This window comes from Narcine bancroftii, chromosome 13 (assembly GCF_036971445.1).
Source record: "Narcine bancroftii isolate sNarBan1 chromosome 13, sNarBan1.hap1, whole genome shotgun sequence".
NCBI lineage: Eukaryota > Metazoa > Chordata > Chondrichthyes > Torpediniformes > Narcinidae > Narcine > Narcine bancroftii.
The window spans coordinates 52,871,964-52,892,081 of NC_091481.1; the positions used below are offsets into that span (position 1 = coordinate 52,871,964).

At 45.5% G+C, this 20,118-nt stretch overlaps 1 protein-coding gene across 1 annotated transcript; it reads right to left on the reverse strand.

Moving 5' to 3' along the window:
- Positions 1–806: 806 nt before the first annotated feature.
- Positions 807–19,098, reverse strand: LOC138748043 (dentin sialophosphoprotein-like). The gene is made up of 8 exons (XM_069907740.1): positions 19,029–19,098; positions 18,477–18,504; positions 18,075–18,258; positions 17,947–17,968; positions 15,102–15,446; positions 13,632–13,961; positions 11,328–12,248; positions 807–918 (listed from the first exon to the last, which is right to left on the reverse strand). The coding sequence occupies exons 1-8, from the start codon at positions 19,096–19,098 to the stop codon at positions 878–880; spliced, it is 1,941 nt and encodes a 646-aa protein (XP_069763841.1). The 3' UTR covers positions 807–877.
- Between the last annotated feature and the right edge of the window lie 1,020 nt (positions 19,099–20,118).

Consider the following 20,118-nt stretch of genomic DNA (forward strand, 5'->3'; position numbering starts at 1 on the left):
CACACTTGATCCAAAAGGCATCGAAGGGAAGAAGTTGGACCAGATGTTACCCACTCTTCCCCTGGCCGAGGGGTGTGGGGAGGCAGTGTGGACAATGGTGTAGCGAGGTGGGTACAGGTGGGGACCGCTTCCCCCGGGCACATTCTTTGGCAGTAGCAGCCTTTTGACCTGTGTGCTTGCAGGACTCCTGAGGTGTTTTGCACTGGTGGCCACTGGCATATCACGGGACTCCTGTGCTGTTTTGCACTGGTGGCCACTGGCACATCACGGGACTCCTGTGGTGTTTTGCACTGGTGGGCACTGGCAGGTCGCAGGACTCCTGTGGTGTTTTGCACTGGTGCATCGCAGGGAAAGTGTTGTTCCCCAGGGGCGTCTTCCTGCCGCAGTTGGTTTCCCCAGCCCAGGACGCTCATCAGGAGAGTGGACATGTGCCAGAAGCGCCGTTTCCTGGCCAGGATGTTTTGACACGTGAAACCAAGACCCCGAAGTAACGTATTTACTTAAGATTTTATTCTATACTTTGAACCACATTATTTTAAGGATCTAACCGTTGTGTGCTGGTTGCAAAACATATGTGCGTGGCACCTTTTTTGAACCTGGCTGCACCGCTGAGTGTGGAGCGTCAGCGGCAGAGTGCGCCAGAGTCCAGGAAACGGGATGGGTGAGCACTACAGGTGAAACAAGAGCCACAGGTCACACAACATCGATTTATTGCCTTCTACACAGACTGAAGAACCACAACACAGATGGGGAAACGAAAGTTGCCCAAACAGACAGACATGAAGCAAATAGTAAAACTTCTTGTCAACGCAATGACCACAAACTGTTACCAACTGCACACAGGAACTCTGCGGTAATCCCCACTAGGGCCGGTCTCTCAATTCTTGCCCTTTGACTGTTTCCCCTTTGTCTCTTTACCTGGAAGAGAATGAAGTTAATAAATTAATGAGACCTGCAGAAAGCAGTAAGGGGCAAAGTCTTGCAAGAAAAACAATCAGGGTTCGTTACAGGGTTCAAGGTCCCTTTATAGTGTCCCAAATTATTACATAAAAATATAATATACATGATAGATTTTGACTTTTGCCTGGAAAACAAACCACCATAGTATTGCCCGGTGCCCCTAACAATAGGAGAAACAAAAGAGATTCCCTTCAGAGACACTGAGTGTCCGAGGATTCACCTCTCGCGGCTTCAGCAGCCCCGCTGACTCCTGCTCGACCCGAGCTCCAGATCCAAACCTCTGACATGATCAGGATGGCTTCAGCTCCTTTCGGGAGCCCTTCTTGCCCTCAGCCCCATTAGCGAGTCCAGCAGCCCGCAGTCCGCGTGGATCATTTGACCAAATGTCGGCAACAGCCCGCAGCCTGAGTCCGTTGCAGTGGTCACCATCCTGTAGGGTTATCTCCTCTGCTTCTCCTTCTCAAAAGGAAGGGGGACAGTTGTTCTCCCCATTTCTGGTGACCACTGCCCACACCCCCCCCCCCCTCAGAGTCTGCAACTCCCAGCACAGGTGTCTCCATCTTAGCCACAGACCAACTGTGGTTGCAGGATTTTAAAATGAATCACCATCAGCTCAATTAACAGGCCGTTTAAAGGTCATACGGAGCCAATAGCAACAGAACCGGGCAGTAGGACCATGCAGAGCAACTCTAGGTCTACACCCTGTGCTCTCCTGGGTCCGCATTGGCAGCAGCATTGCCATTACATCAGATCTGGTCCTACTAGTGTTAAATACTAGAGGTCATGCATTTAAAGTGAAGGAGGGGAGCGGGGAATTTAAAGAAGATGGGTGGGGGAGGGGGGAATTTAAAGGAGATGGGTGGGGGAGGGGGAGAATTTAAAGGAGATGGGTAGGGCCAGTGTTTGTACACAGAGAGTGGTGGGTGCATGGGACAGACCCTCCCAGCATCTGTGGTGAAAGCAGATACGATGGTAGGGTCTAAGGTGCTTCAGGATACACGTGAATATGTGCAAGCAGCTGGGGTTCAGTTTAATCAGCCATCATGTTCAGCCCAGATACGTGGGCCGAAATGTCTGTGCTGTTATATTGTATGGCCGATGTCCTATGTCATTACACACCAGAGGGAACTGAACTCAGAGAGGGCAGCACAGTTCAGGTAGTGGTTAGCGCAAAGCTGTAACCGCGCCTGGGGTTTGAATCCTGCACTGTCCGTGAGGAGCTTGTACATTCTCCCCGTGCCTGTGTGGATTTCCCCCGGAGACTCCGGTTTCCTACCACCGTTCAAAACACACGGGGGCTGTAGCATCAGCTATGAGCCCACGGGCTCATGGGCCGGAAGGGCCTGTTATTGTGATGTATGCCTAAATTTAAATTTAAAGATGCTCTCACAGTACTCCCTCCTCAGGGTCTTACATATTTCTCTCTCATTTCTCTATATTCAGACCTTGCCTGCCACTTAAAGCTTTTTTTTTCCAGGGGTCCGAAATCCAAACGTTATCCCATTATTCTCTCTCCACAGAAGCTGACTGACCTGGTGCCTGCCCCCAGCATTTCTGTTGTTTATTACCAGCTCAGCTTTTCAAACCCCTTCCTCACCAGACCCTCACTCATTCTAAATATCAGTCCAGCGAACCTTCTTGGAACTCTTCCCACTGCATTAAGATCTTTGCTCAAATGAGGAGACCAGGTGTGGTCTCACTAAGTCGCTGATGTCACTGGTCTGATCAAAAGGTCATTACAAGCACCAGAGCCTTTGGATAACCAGCCCCAAACAGGCACCACATCCAGCTGAGCAGGCAAGAAAGGGCATACACAGTAAACAATCGGGCACTGAGGAGCACGGTAGAACAGAGCGATCTGGGAATCCAGATACATAATTCTCTGAAAGTGAGGTTACAGGTGGACAGGGTTGTAAAGAGAGCTTTTGGCACATTGGCCTTCATTAATCATTAAGTGTAGGAGCTGGAATCTTATGGAAAAGTTGTATAAGACATCTCTGAGGCCAAATTTGGAGTATTGTGTGCAGTTTTGGTCACCTAACTATAGGAAAGATATCAATAAGATGGAAAGAATGCAGAGAAGATTTACTTGGTTGTTACCCAGACTTCAGGAAGAGTTATGGGGAAAGGTTAAACAGGTTAGGACTTTATTCCCTGGAGTGTAGATGAGGGGAGATTTGATAGAGGTGTTTAAAATGATGAGGGGGATAGATAGAGTAAATGTAGAAAGGCTTTTTCCCTTGAGGGTCAGTGAAATGCAAACCAGGGATGAAAGGGGAAAAGATCAGGGAGGATCATTAGGGGGATTTTTTTCACACACAGAGTCTGGTGGGAGTGTGGATTGAGCTGCTAGCTGAACTGGTGAAATCAGGCTCAACATTAACATTTAAGAAAAATTTGGGAAGGCACCTGGATGGGAGGGGTATAGAGGCCTATGAACTGGGTGCAGGTCAGTGGGACTATGGCACAGGCTAGAAGAGCCAAACGGCCTTTTTTTGTAAGGTTTAATGTTCTATGGTTCTATGCCAACCACCCTCCCACTTCAACAGAAGTCAAAGTTCGACAGTAATTCTTCCCGTAGAGTGGAGCAGGATCATTCAGAAGAACTCCAGGTTGGAACTACGTGGATCTCCACTCCCTGACTTTGAAAGGGAGCTTCACCTACAGGTTGGTGAAGTTCACACTTCATAGTTTTGATCATTTCAGGTGGATCATTCTACGAAGATTGAAATTACCTTGAGTTCAGTTCGAAATTAGTCTTAAACCTCAACTAGACGAATTGGGGAAAGCTTTTGGCATCAGCTGGCTTTTTTTGGCAGATGAATTGCACATTAAAAATGTGATGGTAAATCAACAGTGTTGATGTTTAAAGAATGTATATGGGCCAAACAAAGTGGCAACCCTGAGGACTGGGGTTACATTGGAATTTAATAGAGAATTGGGAAAGGACAGAAGGTAGGAGGATTATACAGGTACCAAAATAAACAGCCGCAAAATGAAATAGATATTTTGTGTCGCAGAAGACAGGAAGTGGTGGTGAGCAGCAGAGCAGATCAAATGAGGAGCTTAAAGCAATTAGCCTTCGCAAAAATGGTATCAGAGAAATTAATGGGGGAAGAGATAATAAGTCCCCGAGACCTGATCATCTGCATCCCAGACTTTGAGAGGAATGCAGATAAGAATATAAAAACATATGAATTAGGAACAGGAGGAGACCATTCTGCCCCTTGGTGATAATCTAACATACAATAATAGGGCCACAGATGGTCTGATAATTACCTCTACTCCTCTTTACTGACCGTGGTATTTTTCTCCTACTTGATTCTCTATCTATCCATCTGTCTATCTGTCTTTCTATCCATCCATCCATTCCTCCATCCACTTATCTATCTATCCATCCATCTGTCTATCTATATCCATCCACCCATTCATCCATCCATCGATCTACTTATCTATCTATCCACCCATCTAGCTATCCATCCATCCATCAATCTACTTATCTATCTATCCACCCATCTATCTGTCCACCCACCTAGCTATCCATCCATCAGTCTACCTATCTATCTATCTATTTATCTATCTATCTATCTATCTATCTATCTATCTATCTATCTATCTATCTATCTATCTATCTATCTATCTATCAACATCAGTGTTAAAGATATTCCAAGATTCAGCTTCCATTCCCTTTGGGGAAGGGGTTTCCAAAAGATCACCCCTATTTTTTAGATGGTGATCCCCCCAACCCCCACCCTTGCTCCTGAACCTTGCAGATACAAAAGTTACATGTGAAAACAATGAGAAACAGACAGAGAGCCCCATTGCAGCCAAACAGGATTCGTTGGATTGACATCGTGGTCAGCAAAAACACGATAGGCTGAAGGGCCTGTTCCCATGCTGTGTGATCTCACATGACTGGTGATGTCCAGCACTTAAAGATGAATTACAGAGCAAAAATGCTGTAGTTGAGTTTTGGGTCACGTTTCCGGCGCGGGATAGTCTCTGGGCAGCCAGGGTCTCCCGATCCCCCGAGGGTGCCAGGAGCAGCAGAATTGTTGGGCTCCTCTCCATTGCTGGTGGCCTGGAGACATTGATATCTCTCTTCCCGGGATAAGGCTCCCCGCTACAGTCACAGCTCCCTCCCTCTTAGCTTTGGCTCAACCAACTGAAAGTGGTTTTGGCAGCAGATCAGGGTCGAAAGGGGGCTTGGCAGTGGAGCCGGAGATATGGGTTGGCTGAGAGTGGGTGGCTGTTTGTTGGTGCAGGGTAACTGAAGGGAAAATTTAAATCATCCATGCATCATAATTCAAAGAACAGGGTGAATTAGTTAGAGTCTCCCAGACAGAGACATCAGACACATTATCGAATGGCATTCTGAACCTTGGTGAACAGGTTTCAGTGTTAAAATATAAAGGAGCATGCTCAGTGTTAAACCATGCATGGGAAATACGTGTGTGTTGAAGGTTTTGAGGAAAGAGCCTTTAAATTCAGCCTAGAATGTGCAACCAAAGTTTCAAACAGACATAATGTTTCAGAGCAGAGTCTGTAACATAAGTTATAAATTAAATTGTTTATAAATTTACAAATGTCTTATAATTAACAAATTTAGCCACACAGCAGGGTAAAAGACCCTTCCGGCCCACTAACCCATGCCACCCAATTACACCCAATTAACCTTAACCTCCTGGACATTTTGAATGGTGGGAGGAAACTGGACCCCCTGGGGAAAACCCACGGAGAGATGGGGAGAATGAACAGCCAGTGTGGGATTCGAACCTTCATCTCTAGCGCTGTAACAGCATTGTGCTAACTGCTACACTAACCATAGAATCGGAGAACTCTACAGTATAGTAGCAGGCCCCATCGGCCCTTCTAGTCTGTGCCGAACCAGTATTCTATCTAGTCCCACTGACCTGCACTCAGCCAGCTCCCCACCATGACTACCAGCCCCCCCACATCCCCATCGGGCACACAAAACTCAAAACGGTCAACCAGTTTACCTATCTCGGCTGCACCATTTCATCAGATGCAAGGATCGACAACGAGATAGACAACAGACTCTCCAAGGCAAATAGCGCCTTTGGAAGACTACACAAAAGAGTCTGGAAAAATAACCAACTGAAAAACCTCACAAAGATTAGCATATACAGAGCCGTTGTCATACCCACACTCCTGTTCGGCTCCGAATCATGGGTCCTCTACCGGCATCACCTACGGCTCCTAGAACGCTTCCACCAGCGTTGTCTCCGCTCCATCCTCAAAATTCATTGGAGCGAATTCATCCCTAACATCGAAGTACTCGAGATGGCAGAGGCCGATAGCATCGAGTCCACGCTGATGAAGATCCAGCTGCGCTGGGTGGGTCACGTCTCCAGAATGGAGGACCATCGCCTTCCCAAGATCGTGTTATATGGCAAGCTCTCCACTGGCCACCGTGACAGAGGTGCACCAAAGAAGAGGTACAAGGACTGCCTAAAGAAATCTCTTGGTGCCTGCCACATTGACCACCGCCAGTGGGCTGATATCGCCTCAAACCGTGCATCTTGGCGCCTCATAGTTCGGCGGGCAGCAACCTCCTTTGAAGAAGACCGCAGAGCCCACCTCACTGACAAAAGACAAAGGAGAAAAAACCCAACACCCAACCCCAACCAACCAATTTTCCCCTGCAACCACTGCAACCGTGTCTGCCTGTCCCGCATCGGACTTGTCAGCCACAATCGAGCCTGCAGCTGACGTGGACTTTTACCCCCTCCATAAATCTTCGTCCGCGAAGCCAAGCCAAAGAGTAACAGGCCCCATCGGCCCTTCTAGTCTGTGCCAAACCAGTATTCTATCTAGTCCCACTGACCTGCACTCAGCCCATAACCTGTCCAAATTCTTCTTAAATGTTAAAATAGAGCCTGCATTCATCACTTCAGCTGGAAGCTCGTTCTTCACCCCCACCACTCTTTGTGTGAAGAATTTCCCCCTCATGTTCCCCCTAAACATTTACCCCTTCACTCTTAACCCATGTCCTCTGGTTTGTATCTCACCTACCCTCAGTGAACTGTCTATCCCCCTCATCATTTTAAATACCTCTATCAAAACTCCCCTCATTCTTCTACAAACCAGGGAATAAAGTCCTAACCTGTTTAACCTTTTCCTGAAGTCAAACAATGGCAAACAACAATGGTCCCAGCTCCGATCCCTGAGTTATACCACAAGCCTGCAGTCTGAGAAGCAACATCCACCACAACTCTCCAATCCTCTGGCACCTCACCTGTGGCTAAGGACATTTTAAATATTTCTTCCAGGACCCCTGCAATTTCTGCTCTTGCCTCCCTCAAAGTCCAAGGGAATATCTTGTCAGGCCCTGGGGATTTATCCACCCTTATTTGCTTTATGAGAGCGATCACTGTTTATTTTCCTTACTTCCCTCAACTCTGTGCCCATTTCCTGAGTGAATACTGATGAAAAGAAAACACTTAAAGATCTCCCCTATCTCTTTTAACTCCATACAAAGCCGACCACTCTGATCTTCAGAGGGACCAATTTTGTTCCTTACTATCCATTTGCTCTTAATATACTTTTAGAAACCCTTAAGATTTTCCTTTACATTGTCTGCCAAAGCAACCTCATGTCTTCTTTTAGACTTCCTGATTTCTTTCTTGAGTTATTTAAGTACCTCACTTACTCCACATTGCCTATATCTGCTATACTCCTCTCTCACCTTTCAAACCAGATCCCCAATATCCCTCGAAAACCCTATGTTCTCTATTGCTGCTAACCTTGCCTTTAATCCTGACAGGAACATACAAAATATGTACTCTCAAAATTTCCCCATTGAAGTTCCTCCATTTACCTCGCACATCCTTGCCTGAAAACACATCCCAATCCATTCATTCTAGATCCTTTCGCATTTCCTCAAAATTGGCCTTTCTCCAGTTTAGAATATCTCAACCTGAGGCCCAGACCTATCTTTATCCATAAGCCACTTGAGACTAATGACATTTTGATCACTGGACCCAAAATGTTCCCCTCCACATACTTATGTCACCTGTCCTGTCTCATTTCCTAATAGGAGATCCAGTATTACATTCTCTATAGTTGGTTTCTCTATATATTGATATGAAAAACTTTTTGTTTTTTTTTAATGTTTTTGTTTTTTATGTTTTTGTTTTTTTTTTGTAAGTGGGTTTTTTTCTCACATATATTATTAACTTTATTAATTCTTCACTCTTTATTTTGGGGGTGGAAAGGGGGGTTGGACTAATTTGAGTTGGGTTATTAATGTGTAATAATTATTGGGGAGGGTATAGTTTATTTAGATTACCGATACTGTATTGTAATTTTATTATTTTATTCTTAATTTTTTTTAATGTAATCCTATATGTTATTCATGTTATAAAATCTTAAATAAAGTTTAAAAAAAACTTTCCTGAATACATTTGACAAACTCCAAGCCATCCAACCCCTTTACAATGGGATTCCCAGTCAATATGTGAAAAATTAAAATCTACTATTACAACCTTAGTTTCTTGCAGTCATCCGCTACCTCTCTACAGATTTACTCCTCCAATTCTTGTTGACTATTGGGTGGTCTATAATACAACCCCATGAGTGTGGTCATACCTTTCCAATTTCTCAGCTCCACCTATATAGCCTCAGTAGTCAAGCCCTTTGGTCTGTCCTGTCTGAGCACAGCTGTTGATATTCTCCCCAACAAGCAATGCCACTCCTCTCCCTTTCATACCCATCCCCCCACCCCAGTTTATCACGTCTGAAGCAACAGAAGCCCGGAACACTGAGACGCCAGTCCAGCGCCTCTTGCAATGAAGTTGCACTAATGGCAACAATGTCATAATTCCACATGCCAATCCACGCTCTAAGCTCACCTGCCCTTCCTGCAATATCCTTGTATTGAAATAGATGCAGTTTAGAAAATTTCCACCGTGTACAACCCATTGACTTTTAACGGTACATGCAATTTTCACACCTTCTCCACTCCTCTATTTGCTCTGTCACATTGGATCCCATCCCCCTGCAAATCTAGTTTAAACCCATTAGAGCAGCACAAGAAAACATTACCACAAGGATATTAGTCTCCTCCAGTTCAGATGCAAACTGTCCCATTGGAACAGGTCCCACTTTCCCTGGAAGAGAACCCAACGATCCAGAAACCTGAAGCCCTCCCTCCTGAACCATGTCTTTAGCCACATGTTAAGCTGCATTATCCTCCTATTTCTAACCCCACTAGCATGCGGCATGGGTAGAAATCCTGTCCTTCAACCTAGTCAGAACTCCCTGAACTCTCCTTGCAGGGCCTCCTCTCCCTTCCTACCCACCTCATTGGTCCCAATATAGACCACGACATCTGGCTGCTCACCCTCCCTCCAGAGAATGCCATGACTCGATCTGAGATATCTCGGATCCAGGCACCAGAAAGGCAACGTACCACTCGGGATACTCGATCTCTTCCACAAAACCACTTATCTGTCCTTCCTACTAATGAATCCTCTATCACTACAGCTCACCTCTTCTCCTCTCTTCCCTTATGACCCACAGGGACCAGACTCCATGCCAGAGACCAGATCATTGTGGCTTGTCCCTGGTAAGTCCCCGTCCCTCAAACAGTATTCAAAATGGTATACTTATTATTGAGGGGAACGTACACAGGGGTTCCTTGCACTGTCTGCCTATTCCCTTTCCCTCTCCTGGCTGTCACCCATCTACCCTCCTTCTGTCTCCTAGGTGTGATTGTGTCCCTGTAATTCCTGTCAATCACCCTCTCTTTCTGCCGAATGATCCAGAGTTCATCCAAATCCAGCTCCTTAATTTGGTTTGTCAGGAGCTGTAGCTGGATGCACTTGTCGCAGATGAAGGCATCAGGGATACAACTGGCTGCTCTGACAACCCACAAGAGGAGTGTTCCCCTGCCATTCCCACTGTTTATGACTAGAGGAACAAAATATATGATATCTAAAAGCTGCCATTACCTCTGCCTACCTTGAAAAGGGTGGCCCTTTCCAAATTCAACTTCTACTGTCCCTCGCCATTTACTTGTTCTTGCCTTACCACACTGACTCAGCCTAGTGTGGGACCACTCCACTCTGACATCCCAGATCAGAGTTGGAAATGCACATGATATCCCAGAGCAGGAACTGAAAGACACAGAAGCAGGCTGTTTGGCCCATCTAGTCTGTGCTGAACTATTGTTCTGCCTGGACCCACACACGATATCCCAGAGTGGGAACTGAGACAGGCATCCTCACTGGGATACGACTTGCCCCTCAGACTCTCCAAGCTAACCAACCATAGACTTTGTGACTGAGCATTTTAGCATTTTTCAAAAGTGGCACCTACCCCCCACCTTCCTCTCCGACACATCCCCTCCTGCTCCGATGCGGTTCCCTCCCCCTCCCCCCTGCTCCAATATGGCTTCCCCCTCCTTTAACGTGGCACTACCTCCCCGCCCCCAGCTCTGACATGCCCACTCCCCCCACCGCCCCTCACTAGAGCAATCCAGTCCACTGCCACCATAAAACCAGTGCAGGGCACCATTCAACCACTAACTTGTGCTCGCACCCCCCCCCCCTAATGTTAGAACCTGGCTACACCCCCTCCAGGGGCTGGCAGAATTCGGGATTTGATCCCAATTGGAGTTGAGCTGATCGGGACTGAAATCCCACACAGTGGGAGTTGCTGTTGACCCACATTGGTTCGAAGCCCAGTTGCACCCAGTATTAAACCTCATGTCCTCGCTGCTACTTATCACCGTCACCTCTTCCAGCTCCTTCCCTTCCCACCTGCCTTTGTTTGTCCCTTACTCATTCGTCTGTTTTAACACTTCACCTTTTAATGGCTCCAGCCCCAGATGCTAAGAACATAATCCTCTCCAATGTCTGATGTTGCTGCCCTAAAATCTCACTATGGGCTTGGTTTGGCCAATCTCTAGTTAGGCACCTTCAGAGACCCATTGATAGAGAATAGCTGTACTCATTTAGAGACTTGTTTACAGATGGTTTGCTACGGTTTACAGCTGGTGGTATAGAAATGGCTAAGTCCAGCAGAAAAAGAACCTCAGCGTTGAATGTAAAGCCATGTATGTAAGCTGACAATAAATTTGAACATTGTATTTTGATGCTATCTAAATAATTGAGAAGGAAAAAAACAATTTGGAAGCCTGAAAAAAAAAAATGCTGGAGTTGTTCAGTAGATTAGGATGTATCTAGAGAATGAAAAATAGTTAACTTTCTAGGTCAATGGTCCTTCATCAGAACGGGAAGATGAATGAATTCCCAAGAATGATTCAGTGCTGGAACATGGATGACTGTGAGAGTTGACGTGTGTGGGACCCGTCCCTCAGTAAAGAGAAAGCATTACTCAACCTGAATCATTACTGTCACTGGAGTCACTGGAGTCATCTGAGTCACTGGAATCACTGCTGTCATTGGAGCCACTGGAATCACTGGAGTCACTAGAGTCACCAGAATCGCTTGAATCTTTGCTGTCACTGGAGTCGTTGCTGTCACCTGAATCACTAGAGTCACTAGAACCACTTGAATCTTTGCTATCACTGGAGTCACTAGACTCGCTGGAGTTGTTGTCATCACTGGACTGACTACTATCACCGGAGTCACTGGAGTCACTGGAATCACTGCTATTACTGGAATCGCTAGAGTCGCTGGAATCACTGCTATTGCTGGAGTCGCTGGAATCACTGGAGTCACTAGAATTGCTGGAGTCACTGGAATCACTGCTATTGCTGGAGTCGCTGGAATTGCTGGAGTCGCTAGAATCACTGGAGTCACTGCTATCGTTTGAGTCACTGGAATTGCTGGAGTCACTGGAATCACTGGAATTGCTGCTATCACTGGAGTCACTAGAGTCACTGGAATCACTCGAGTCACTGGAGTCACTTGAATCACTGGAGTTACTGGAATCACTAGAGTTACTGGAGTCACTTGAATCACTGGAGTCACTGGAATCGCTAGAGTTACTGGAATCGCTAGAATCACTGGAGTCACTAGAATCACTAGAGTTGCTGGAATCGCTGGAGTCGCTGGAATCACTGGAGTCACTGGAGTCACTGGAATCGCTAGAGTCGCTAGAGTCACTGGAATCACTAGAGTCGCTGGAATCACTGGAGTCACTGGAATCGCTAGAGTCGCTGGAGTCACTGGAATCACTAGAGTCACTGGAATCACTCGAGTCGCTTGAATCGCTGGAATCACTGGTATCACTAGAATTACTGGAATCGCTAGAATCACTGGAGTCACTAGAATCACTGGAATCAGCCTGCCCAATGCCTGAAACAGAAAAGAACAACATTTAGATTTGGTTTTCCCAGCTGATATAAATCAGGTCAAAAGTGGACCTAAGCTGATGGAGTGGGCTGTACTGGAATTGTCAGCCCAGCAGTGGCCCTCCATTCTCACTGCCACTGTCTTTAACCGCACAGCCCATGGCTACACCTCCCCATTCACTGCAGTCAATGCAGCTGGCATGTAGTTTGCATGTTCTCCCTGTGACCCCATGGAATTCCCGGTTTCCTCCCACATCCCACAGATAGAACATAGAACACTGAATATTACAGCCCTGTATAGGCCCTTTGGCCCTTAATGTTGTGCCAACCCATATAAACCATTCCCTACCTCATAATCTTAACCTAGTATTTTTCTTTCAACAAGGTGCCCATTGTACCAACCTCCACCACCACCCCTGGCAATACATTCCAGATACCTCTTGCATCAAAGATTTACCCCTGACATCTCCCCTAAACTTTCTGAAATTTTACATATTTTTAAATTAAAATTAAGATATACAGCATGGTAACAGGCCCTTTTGGCCCACGAGCCCTTGCTGCCCAATTACACCTTATTGATTTATTCTCCCCGGAACCTTTTGAATGGTGGGAGGAAACTGGAGCCCCAGGGGAAAACCCACACAGACACGGGGAGAATGTGCAAACTCCTTACAGACAGTGCGGGATTCGAACCCTGGTCCCGATCGCTGGCATTGCGTTGCGCTGACCACTCCATTAACCATACCGCAATCTCCTCCCCTCACCTTATACAGGTGTCCTCTGGTGTTTGCTACTCCTGCCTTGGGAAATAAGTGCTGACTGTCCACCTTATTTATGCCTCTCAGAATCTTGTAGACCTCTATTAAGTCTCCTCTCATCCTTCTTTGCTCCACTGAGAAAAAGCCCTCACTCTATTAACTTTGCATCATAAGGCGCATTCTCCACTCCAGGTTATGAGCAGGTTATTAGGTTAATTGGCCACGTAAAATCCCTGGTTTATGTGAGAGATGGAATCTGAGGAGTGTGCTTTAGAGTAAAACTAGATGAATGGACTCAATAAGCCAAAGAGTTTGTCCATGCTAAATCTCTCAGTATTTTAAGGAATCATTGTTTTTTTCTGGATTGCCATTCGGTGACCCTTGCCCACTTCCGCGTGGTCCACCGAACCCCCCTCAGGAATCTCCCACTCTCGTGTGAACCCCTGTCTTTGTTCCCAGCCTCATCCCATCATCCAACCAGTGCAGAGGGTGCTGCAGTGGAAGATTTCCTCCACTGGGACAGGACAAGTTTGGGAATCCGCTTCTTCCAGAATTCTGCCTAGTTCTGGATTTGGTGCGTTAACCGTGCGACGCAACGGGTAAAGACAAGAGCAAAGGAATCAACCTACCTCCATTCCCGTGGCCCTTCCCACTGCCGCTTGAAATTCCAGTGTCCTTCCCATTGCCTTCTCCGTTCCCGCCTCCATCACCGTTCCCATTCCCGTCTCCATTCCCATGTTCATTCCAGTCTCTGTTTCCATAGCCATTCCAGTCTCCATTTCCATGGCCATTCCCATCTCCATTCCTATTCCCATTCCAGTCTCCATTCCCGTGGCCATTCAAGTCTCCATTTCCATAGCCATTCCCATCTCCGTTTCCATGGCTGGACCAAACACCATACCCGTTCCCATTGTGGTCTCCATTTCCAACTCCATTGCCAGCCCCATTCCCAGTGGCGTCTGAAACATAAGAGCAGGCAACATTGAAACAGCAATGGAAGAGCATCGGGTCAGGTCATGCACATCACAGGTAATCATCGCCCTCCCAGGCTCAGCTCATTGCTCTCCAAAATCCTAGTGAGCTTCAGCTCACGCATCTAGTGCAGGGTCGAATCATCAAATTACCCAAGCGTTCTGCTTTGGGAGAAGACGTAGGAGTCGACCATCTGGCCTGTCAAGCCAACTCTGCCATTCAACAAGGTCATGGCTGATCTGGCCATGGAGTTACCTCATAAAAACTAAAATGCTGGAGGAACTCAACTGGTCTGTCAGTTCATTCTGCTGGGCTCAGGTCTGAAACGTTTTTGTCTCCTGTAGATGCTGTGTGACCGGCTGAGTTCCTCCAATATTTCTGTGTTTTTACTACAATCACAGCGACTGCACTTTTATGTTCCACTTGGTGGACTTACTTACCTGTTCCCCATAACCTTTATAATACAAAAATCTACCCAACAGTCCACATATGTTCACTGTATCCACTACTTCATTAGGCAGAGAATTCCACGGACTCACCACTCCCTGGGAGAAGCATTTCTTCTACATCTCTGTCCTAAATCTAAGCCCCCTGAATCATAGAATGCTACTGCGCAGAAAGAGGCCATTCAGCCCCTCTAGTCTGTGCTGTCCATCGTCTCCCTACTCCCACTGATCCGCTCCCATTCCACAACCCTCCAGGCCTCTCCCATCCATCTATCAGATAGATAGATAGTGGAGGGAGTGTGGAATGATCTGATGTGGTGAAAGTGGGCTCAATCTTGTGTTTTAAGAATAAATTAGATAAAGATTGAGCCCACTTTCACCACATCAGATCATTCCACACTCCCTCCACTTTCTGAGTGAAGAAGGTCCCCTAAACCTTTCTCCTTTCAGATTAAAACTCTGGCCTCCGAAAGTGGAAAAACCCTACTCGCATCCATCTACTCAAATCCTGAGGTGATGCTCCCCAGTTCTTTTCTCACCTGCCAGTGGAAACAGCCTCCCTCCTTCTATATTGCCTGATTCCTTTCATAATCTTTCTGAGGATGGCCATCATCCTTCTAAATTCCAACGCGTAGAGCCCCTCCTCTCCTCATGGGCTAATGCCGCAAACCCCTGCATTACTCTGGTGAACCTCCACAACACCACCTCCAAACCCAGTGCATCTTTGCCCCGGAGATTCTGGCCACTCACCACTGCTGTCACCGCTGTCATCGTCATAGCCATTGCTATCACCGCTGTCGCTGCTGTCACCACCATACCCATTGCCATAGCCATTGCCATGGCCGTTGCCATAGCCATTGTCATAGCCATTTCCATATCCATTGTCATATCTGTTGGCGTATCCATTGCCGTAACCATAGCCACGCCCGTATCCGTGCCCATGGCTGTCATCGCTGTCACCGCCATTTTTGTACCACTCACCACTGTCACTCTCGGCACTCCTCCGCGCTAAAGCATGGCCGATGTCTGGAATTAGAGAGAATTGACAGAGTTTGATCTATCATGGACACTCAACATCTCCTACCCTTATTTTGATGGAGGATCGAACTCTCCACCTACAATTATGACATCGCCTATCAGCCAGTAGCTCTTAATGACCCTCCAGATACCTTATCCAGAGGAAGTTGAGCCTCTGCACACACCGGCCAAAGTTGCACCGGGTTATTCTCTATTTTTCTAAGCTCCGTGTTCCCATCCAAAAGTCTGTTAAAAGACCCCTTCATATCCGTCTCCACCACTGCTGCCAGCCGTCCATTCCACACACCCTCCTCTCCTGCATAAAAAAAACTTACCCTGACATCTCCTCTCTACCTACTCCCCTGCACCTTTTTTTTGAAAATTTTATTAATCATTTATATCAATACAAAGTATAAATTCAATAATAGAGTAATTTTAATAAACTACACAGAATGATACAATAAATTCTTAATTTTCTCCCCAATCCCCCTCCCCAAAAGAAAGAAAAAATGAAAAAGAGTACCTACATCAATAATATTATTAACATATATAATATTCATTGACTATTTTTATAATTATTAACTGCGAGGGGTGGGCAAAGTGGACGGACTTTTATTCATAAAATCCTTATATAACCATATAACAATTACAGTACGAAAACAGGCCATACCAGCCCTTCTCGTCCACACCGATTTCAGTGAAACTCCACTGGTTCCACCTACCTGCTCCTTGCCCATAACCCTCCAACCCCCTCACATCCATTTACTCATCCAACCTTCTCTTAAATTACAAAATTGACCCTGGTGCAACCACCTCTTCTGGAAGATTATTCCACTCAGCCACCACTCTCTGAGTGAAGAAACTTCCTCTTATGTTACTTCTAAAGTTTTGCCCCCTAAACCTACTCTATTCACTTCTACTCTATCTATTCCCCTCATAATTTTATATACCAAATTTTATAAAAGTTTCCAATCCAATCCTTTAAAAGTATTTTTTCTAAAGGTGTAAAATTTTGCATTTCAATCTGCCCTCTCTCTATTTTTACCAAATTCTCAGTTTTCTGCATTACTGCTAGAAATTTCTTTGGAGTCGCTATGTTTATATTTTAAAAAATTTCTTGTTATTTATCCAATTCCAATTTTACATCTTCTTCATAAATATTTCCAAGTCAAAAGATTCTTGGATCTTTTTGTATCTATATCTTCATAATTCATCCTAACAATACGCTCAAATCGTTCCAAAATTGTTCCACTTTCTCACAGGACCACCCTGACTGTAAAAAGGTCCCTATTTTCTCGGTACGGCGAAAACACTTATCTGGATAATTAGAATTCAATTTATGTGGAGTATAACTGATGAAGAAAATTATATTGAACCATTTGATATCTGGCATTAACTGCATTTGACACAATTTTGACGATATTTCCTCTTGGACTTGTATATTTAAATCTTTCTCCCATCGTAATTTTGATTTATATAAATCTTTTCTTCTTTTAGTTTCTTGTAATTTTATATACATATTGGTAATAAATTTTGTGATAATAAATGTATCTGTTATATCTTCAACTTGACTTTGTTCTGGGAGTCTCAAATCTGTTCCTAATTTCTTTTTTAAATATGATTTTAATTGGTAATATGCAAAAATTGTATTATTTTGTATGTTATATTTATCTTTCAATTGCTCAAAGGTTAAAAAGATAGATCCCAATAAACAATCTTTTATCCTTTACTGTGCCAATTATCAAATAAAGGATTATTCAAAGTGAAAGGAACTGGTTTTGTTTTAACAACATTTTAGGTCATTAATCATTTTAATCCCTCTCTCTGTATGAATCCCATTCCATATTTTCAATACATGTTTTTAGAATTGATACTTCCATTTTTCCTTTAAACAATTCACTATTCCATTTAGATAAAATTTGTCCTGGAATAGTTACTCCGATTTTTTTCATTTCAATCTGTTTTCTCACCCATTTGATTACAGGACAAAAAATCTTAATTGAGCTGCTTTATAATAATGATTAAAATTCAGTAATCTTAGTCCTCCCAGATCATATTTCCAAGATCAATTCTTGATATTTTACCTTTCCAAATAAATTCTCGTATCATTTTTCCCCTGCGCCAGTTGTGGCCACCATTTCATCCCTGGGGAAAAGCCTCTGACTATCCACATGATCAATGCCTCTCATCATCTTAAACATCAGGTCACACACCCGCCCCCCCCCCCCCCCACCCCGGTCCTTCACCGCTTCAAGGAGAAAAGGATGAGTTCCCTCAACCTGTTTTTGTGAGGCCTGCTCAGTAATCCAGGCAGCATCCTTGTGAATCTCCTCTGCACTCTTTCTATGGCTTCCACATCTTTCTGGTAGTGGGGTGACCAGAACTGATCACAGTATGCAAGTGGGGTCTGACCAGGGTCTTATATAGCTGCAACATGACCTCTCGGTAATTCAGTTCCACAATAAATGAAGGCCAATACACTGTCTGCCTTCTTAACCACAGAGTCAACCTGGGCAGCTGCTTTGAGCATCCTGGAGAAGACATCAGGCATCAGTTTGATTCAAAGTAACATTTGTGATTTGGCCAAACCATCACAGGTTGCACTAAATGCCAGAGCCCATGGCAAACCCAACCAACCAATGGCACCGTGGCCCCCAACTGATTGGCTGATCCTTCGATGCCCAATGGCAAATGGCGTTTGGCTGTGGATTCCTTGGAACCTACTGGACTGACAGGATTTGAGTGACATTCCAAGGAAGCCCAGGGGCGAGCCAACCTCTCCATAGGCAGCTGGATCTTCGGTGACCTATCTGCACTGAATCTCGAAGGTGAAGGGTGTCCAAGAATAACTTGAGATGTTCACTCAGATTCTGATGGGCAGCTGATGCTGATTCTCTGATTTTCTGGAAAGTATGTTTATTCTGGAGCCATGGTGCAGGGTGGGGAAAGACTTGCCCTGGAGGAGCACCAACACCAGGGCATACACTTAATGAAAGAGGAAGGATTTTTAAAGGGGATTTGAGGGTTTTTTTAACGCACCCAGAGTCGTTGACATCTGAAATGCTGCCTGATGAAATAGTTCAGAAAGAGAATTCCATTGATACACCCCACTCTGGAAAAAACCGTTCCTCCTCATCTCCATCCTAAATCTACCATCCTGGAACTTGAGGTGTTCTCCCCAAGTTCCTGCCTCACCTGCACCTCATTTTCCCAATGGGAAGACCACGGTCTATCCGGAAACATCAAGCATGATCCTCTGAACATTGGCGCGCCTCAGGGCTGTGTGCTCAGCCCGCGCCGGTTCACGCCACAGACCCATGACCACATTGCCATATCCAGCCCCAACACATGACAGTCGTTGGCCTCATCAGCAACAACAATGAGTCACACTGCAGAGAAGAGGTGGCAAGAGTAACAACCTGAATCACAGCATAGATAAGATGAAGGAAATGATCGTGGACTTCACAAGGACCAGGAACGACCACCCTCCACTACACATCAACAACTCTGTAGTGGAGAGAGGAGAGAGCACCAAGTTCCCAGGAGACCACTTAACTAATGACCTATCGTGGACACTCAACATCTCCTCACTTGTCAGGAAGGCATAACAGCGACTGCACTTCCCAAGAAGACTGGAGCAGGCAGGGCTACCAACCACCATCCTATCAACTTTCTTCAGGAACTCTGTCGAGAGAGTCCTGAGAGGCTACATCACAATGGTACAGGATGGTGTAGTGTAGAGCATTGGATCAGAGGTCAATCCACAGGATCATAAGAGAGGATCACCAAAGTCGCCCTGCCCTCTATCAGCATGACCTTCCAGGATCATTGTCTGAAGAGGGTGTGCAAAATCATTAAGGACCCCTTCAACCTTGCATAAGATATCTTTCTAGTACTCCCGTCGGGAAAGAGTATCAGAGCCAGCCTACTACGGTGTGGAACAGCTTCTTCCCATGAGCAGTGAGAATGCTGAATGATTCATGCAAACCCTCCAAGGATCTAGTATTTATTAAACAATATTTATTTATTTTTATATATGTTGTGCTAGAAATCGCTTGTAAATATGTGTGCTATGTCTGGATGTGTGTTTGCATGTTTTTACACCAAAAGCCAAAGGACACAGTTTCACCCAGTCGTACTTTATAGAATTGTATGGTCATAAAAAGCTTGAACTTGGTGGATTAATTTATAATTATTGTATTTTTGAGGCGTATAGGAAGACATAAAGTATAGAAGGATATGGTCCCAAAGCAGACAAATGCTAACAATATAGATGTCAAAAGGTCAGCATAGATATGGTGAGCAGAAGGGCCAGTTTCTTTGCTGTACACCTCTGAATTTGTGTGTCCATCTATGCACATTAAAGCTCTCTCTCAGTACTGCCCCTTTAACAAAGCAGCACTCCCTCAGTACTGCCTATCTGGCAGTGGAAAACTCCCTCAGTACTGCCTGTCTGACAGTGCAGCACTCCCTTGGTACTAGTCTGCCAATTGACAAATTCTCAGTATTTCCACTCGACCTGTAAATGCCCCCTCTGGTGGAGTTGTTCTTCCCCTACACTGAACATCTGCCTGCAGTACAGGCTCCAGTGACTGCAGTGTGGGGTGATGCGTTGTCTCATCATGAACTTTGTCTGGTGGTGTGGGAACCCTGGACCTCATCATCACTCAAGGCTGGGCCC

Bases quoted from the DNA above. Each gene is read 5' to 3' on its own strand.
- LOC138748043 (XM_069907740.1), bottom strand. From the start codon at position 19,098: ATGGTGGTTGGTAGCCCTGCCTGCTCCAGTCTTCTTGGGAAGTGCAGT. The intron at 18,259-18,476 runs GTGCGTTAAAAA...TTCACCTTCGAG, and splicing joins TCAGATGTCAACGACTCTGG to ATTCAGTGCAGATAGGTCAC. The intron at 17,969-18,074 runs GTTGGTTGGGTT...TGTCTTCTCCAG, and splicing joins TGGGGGCCACGGTGCCATTG to GATGCTCAAAGCAGCTGCCC.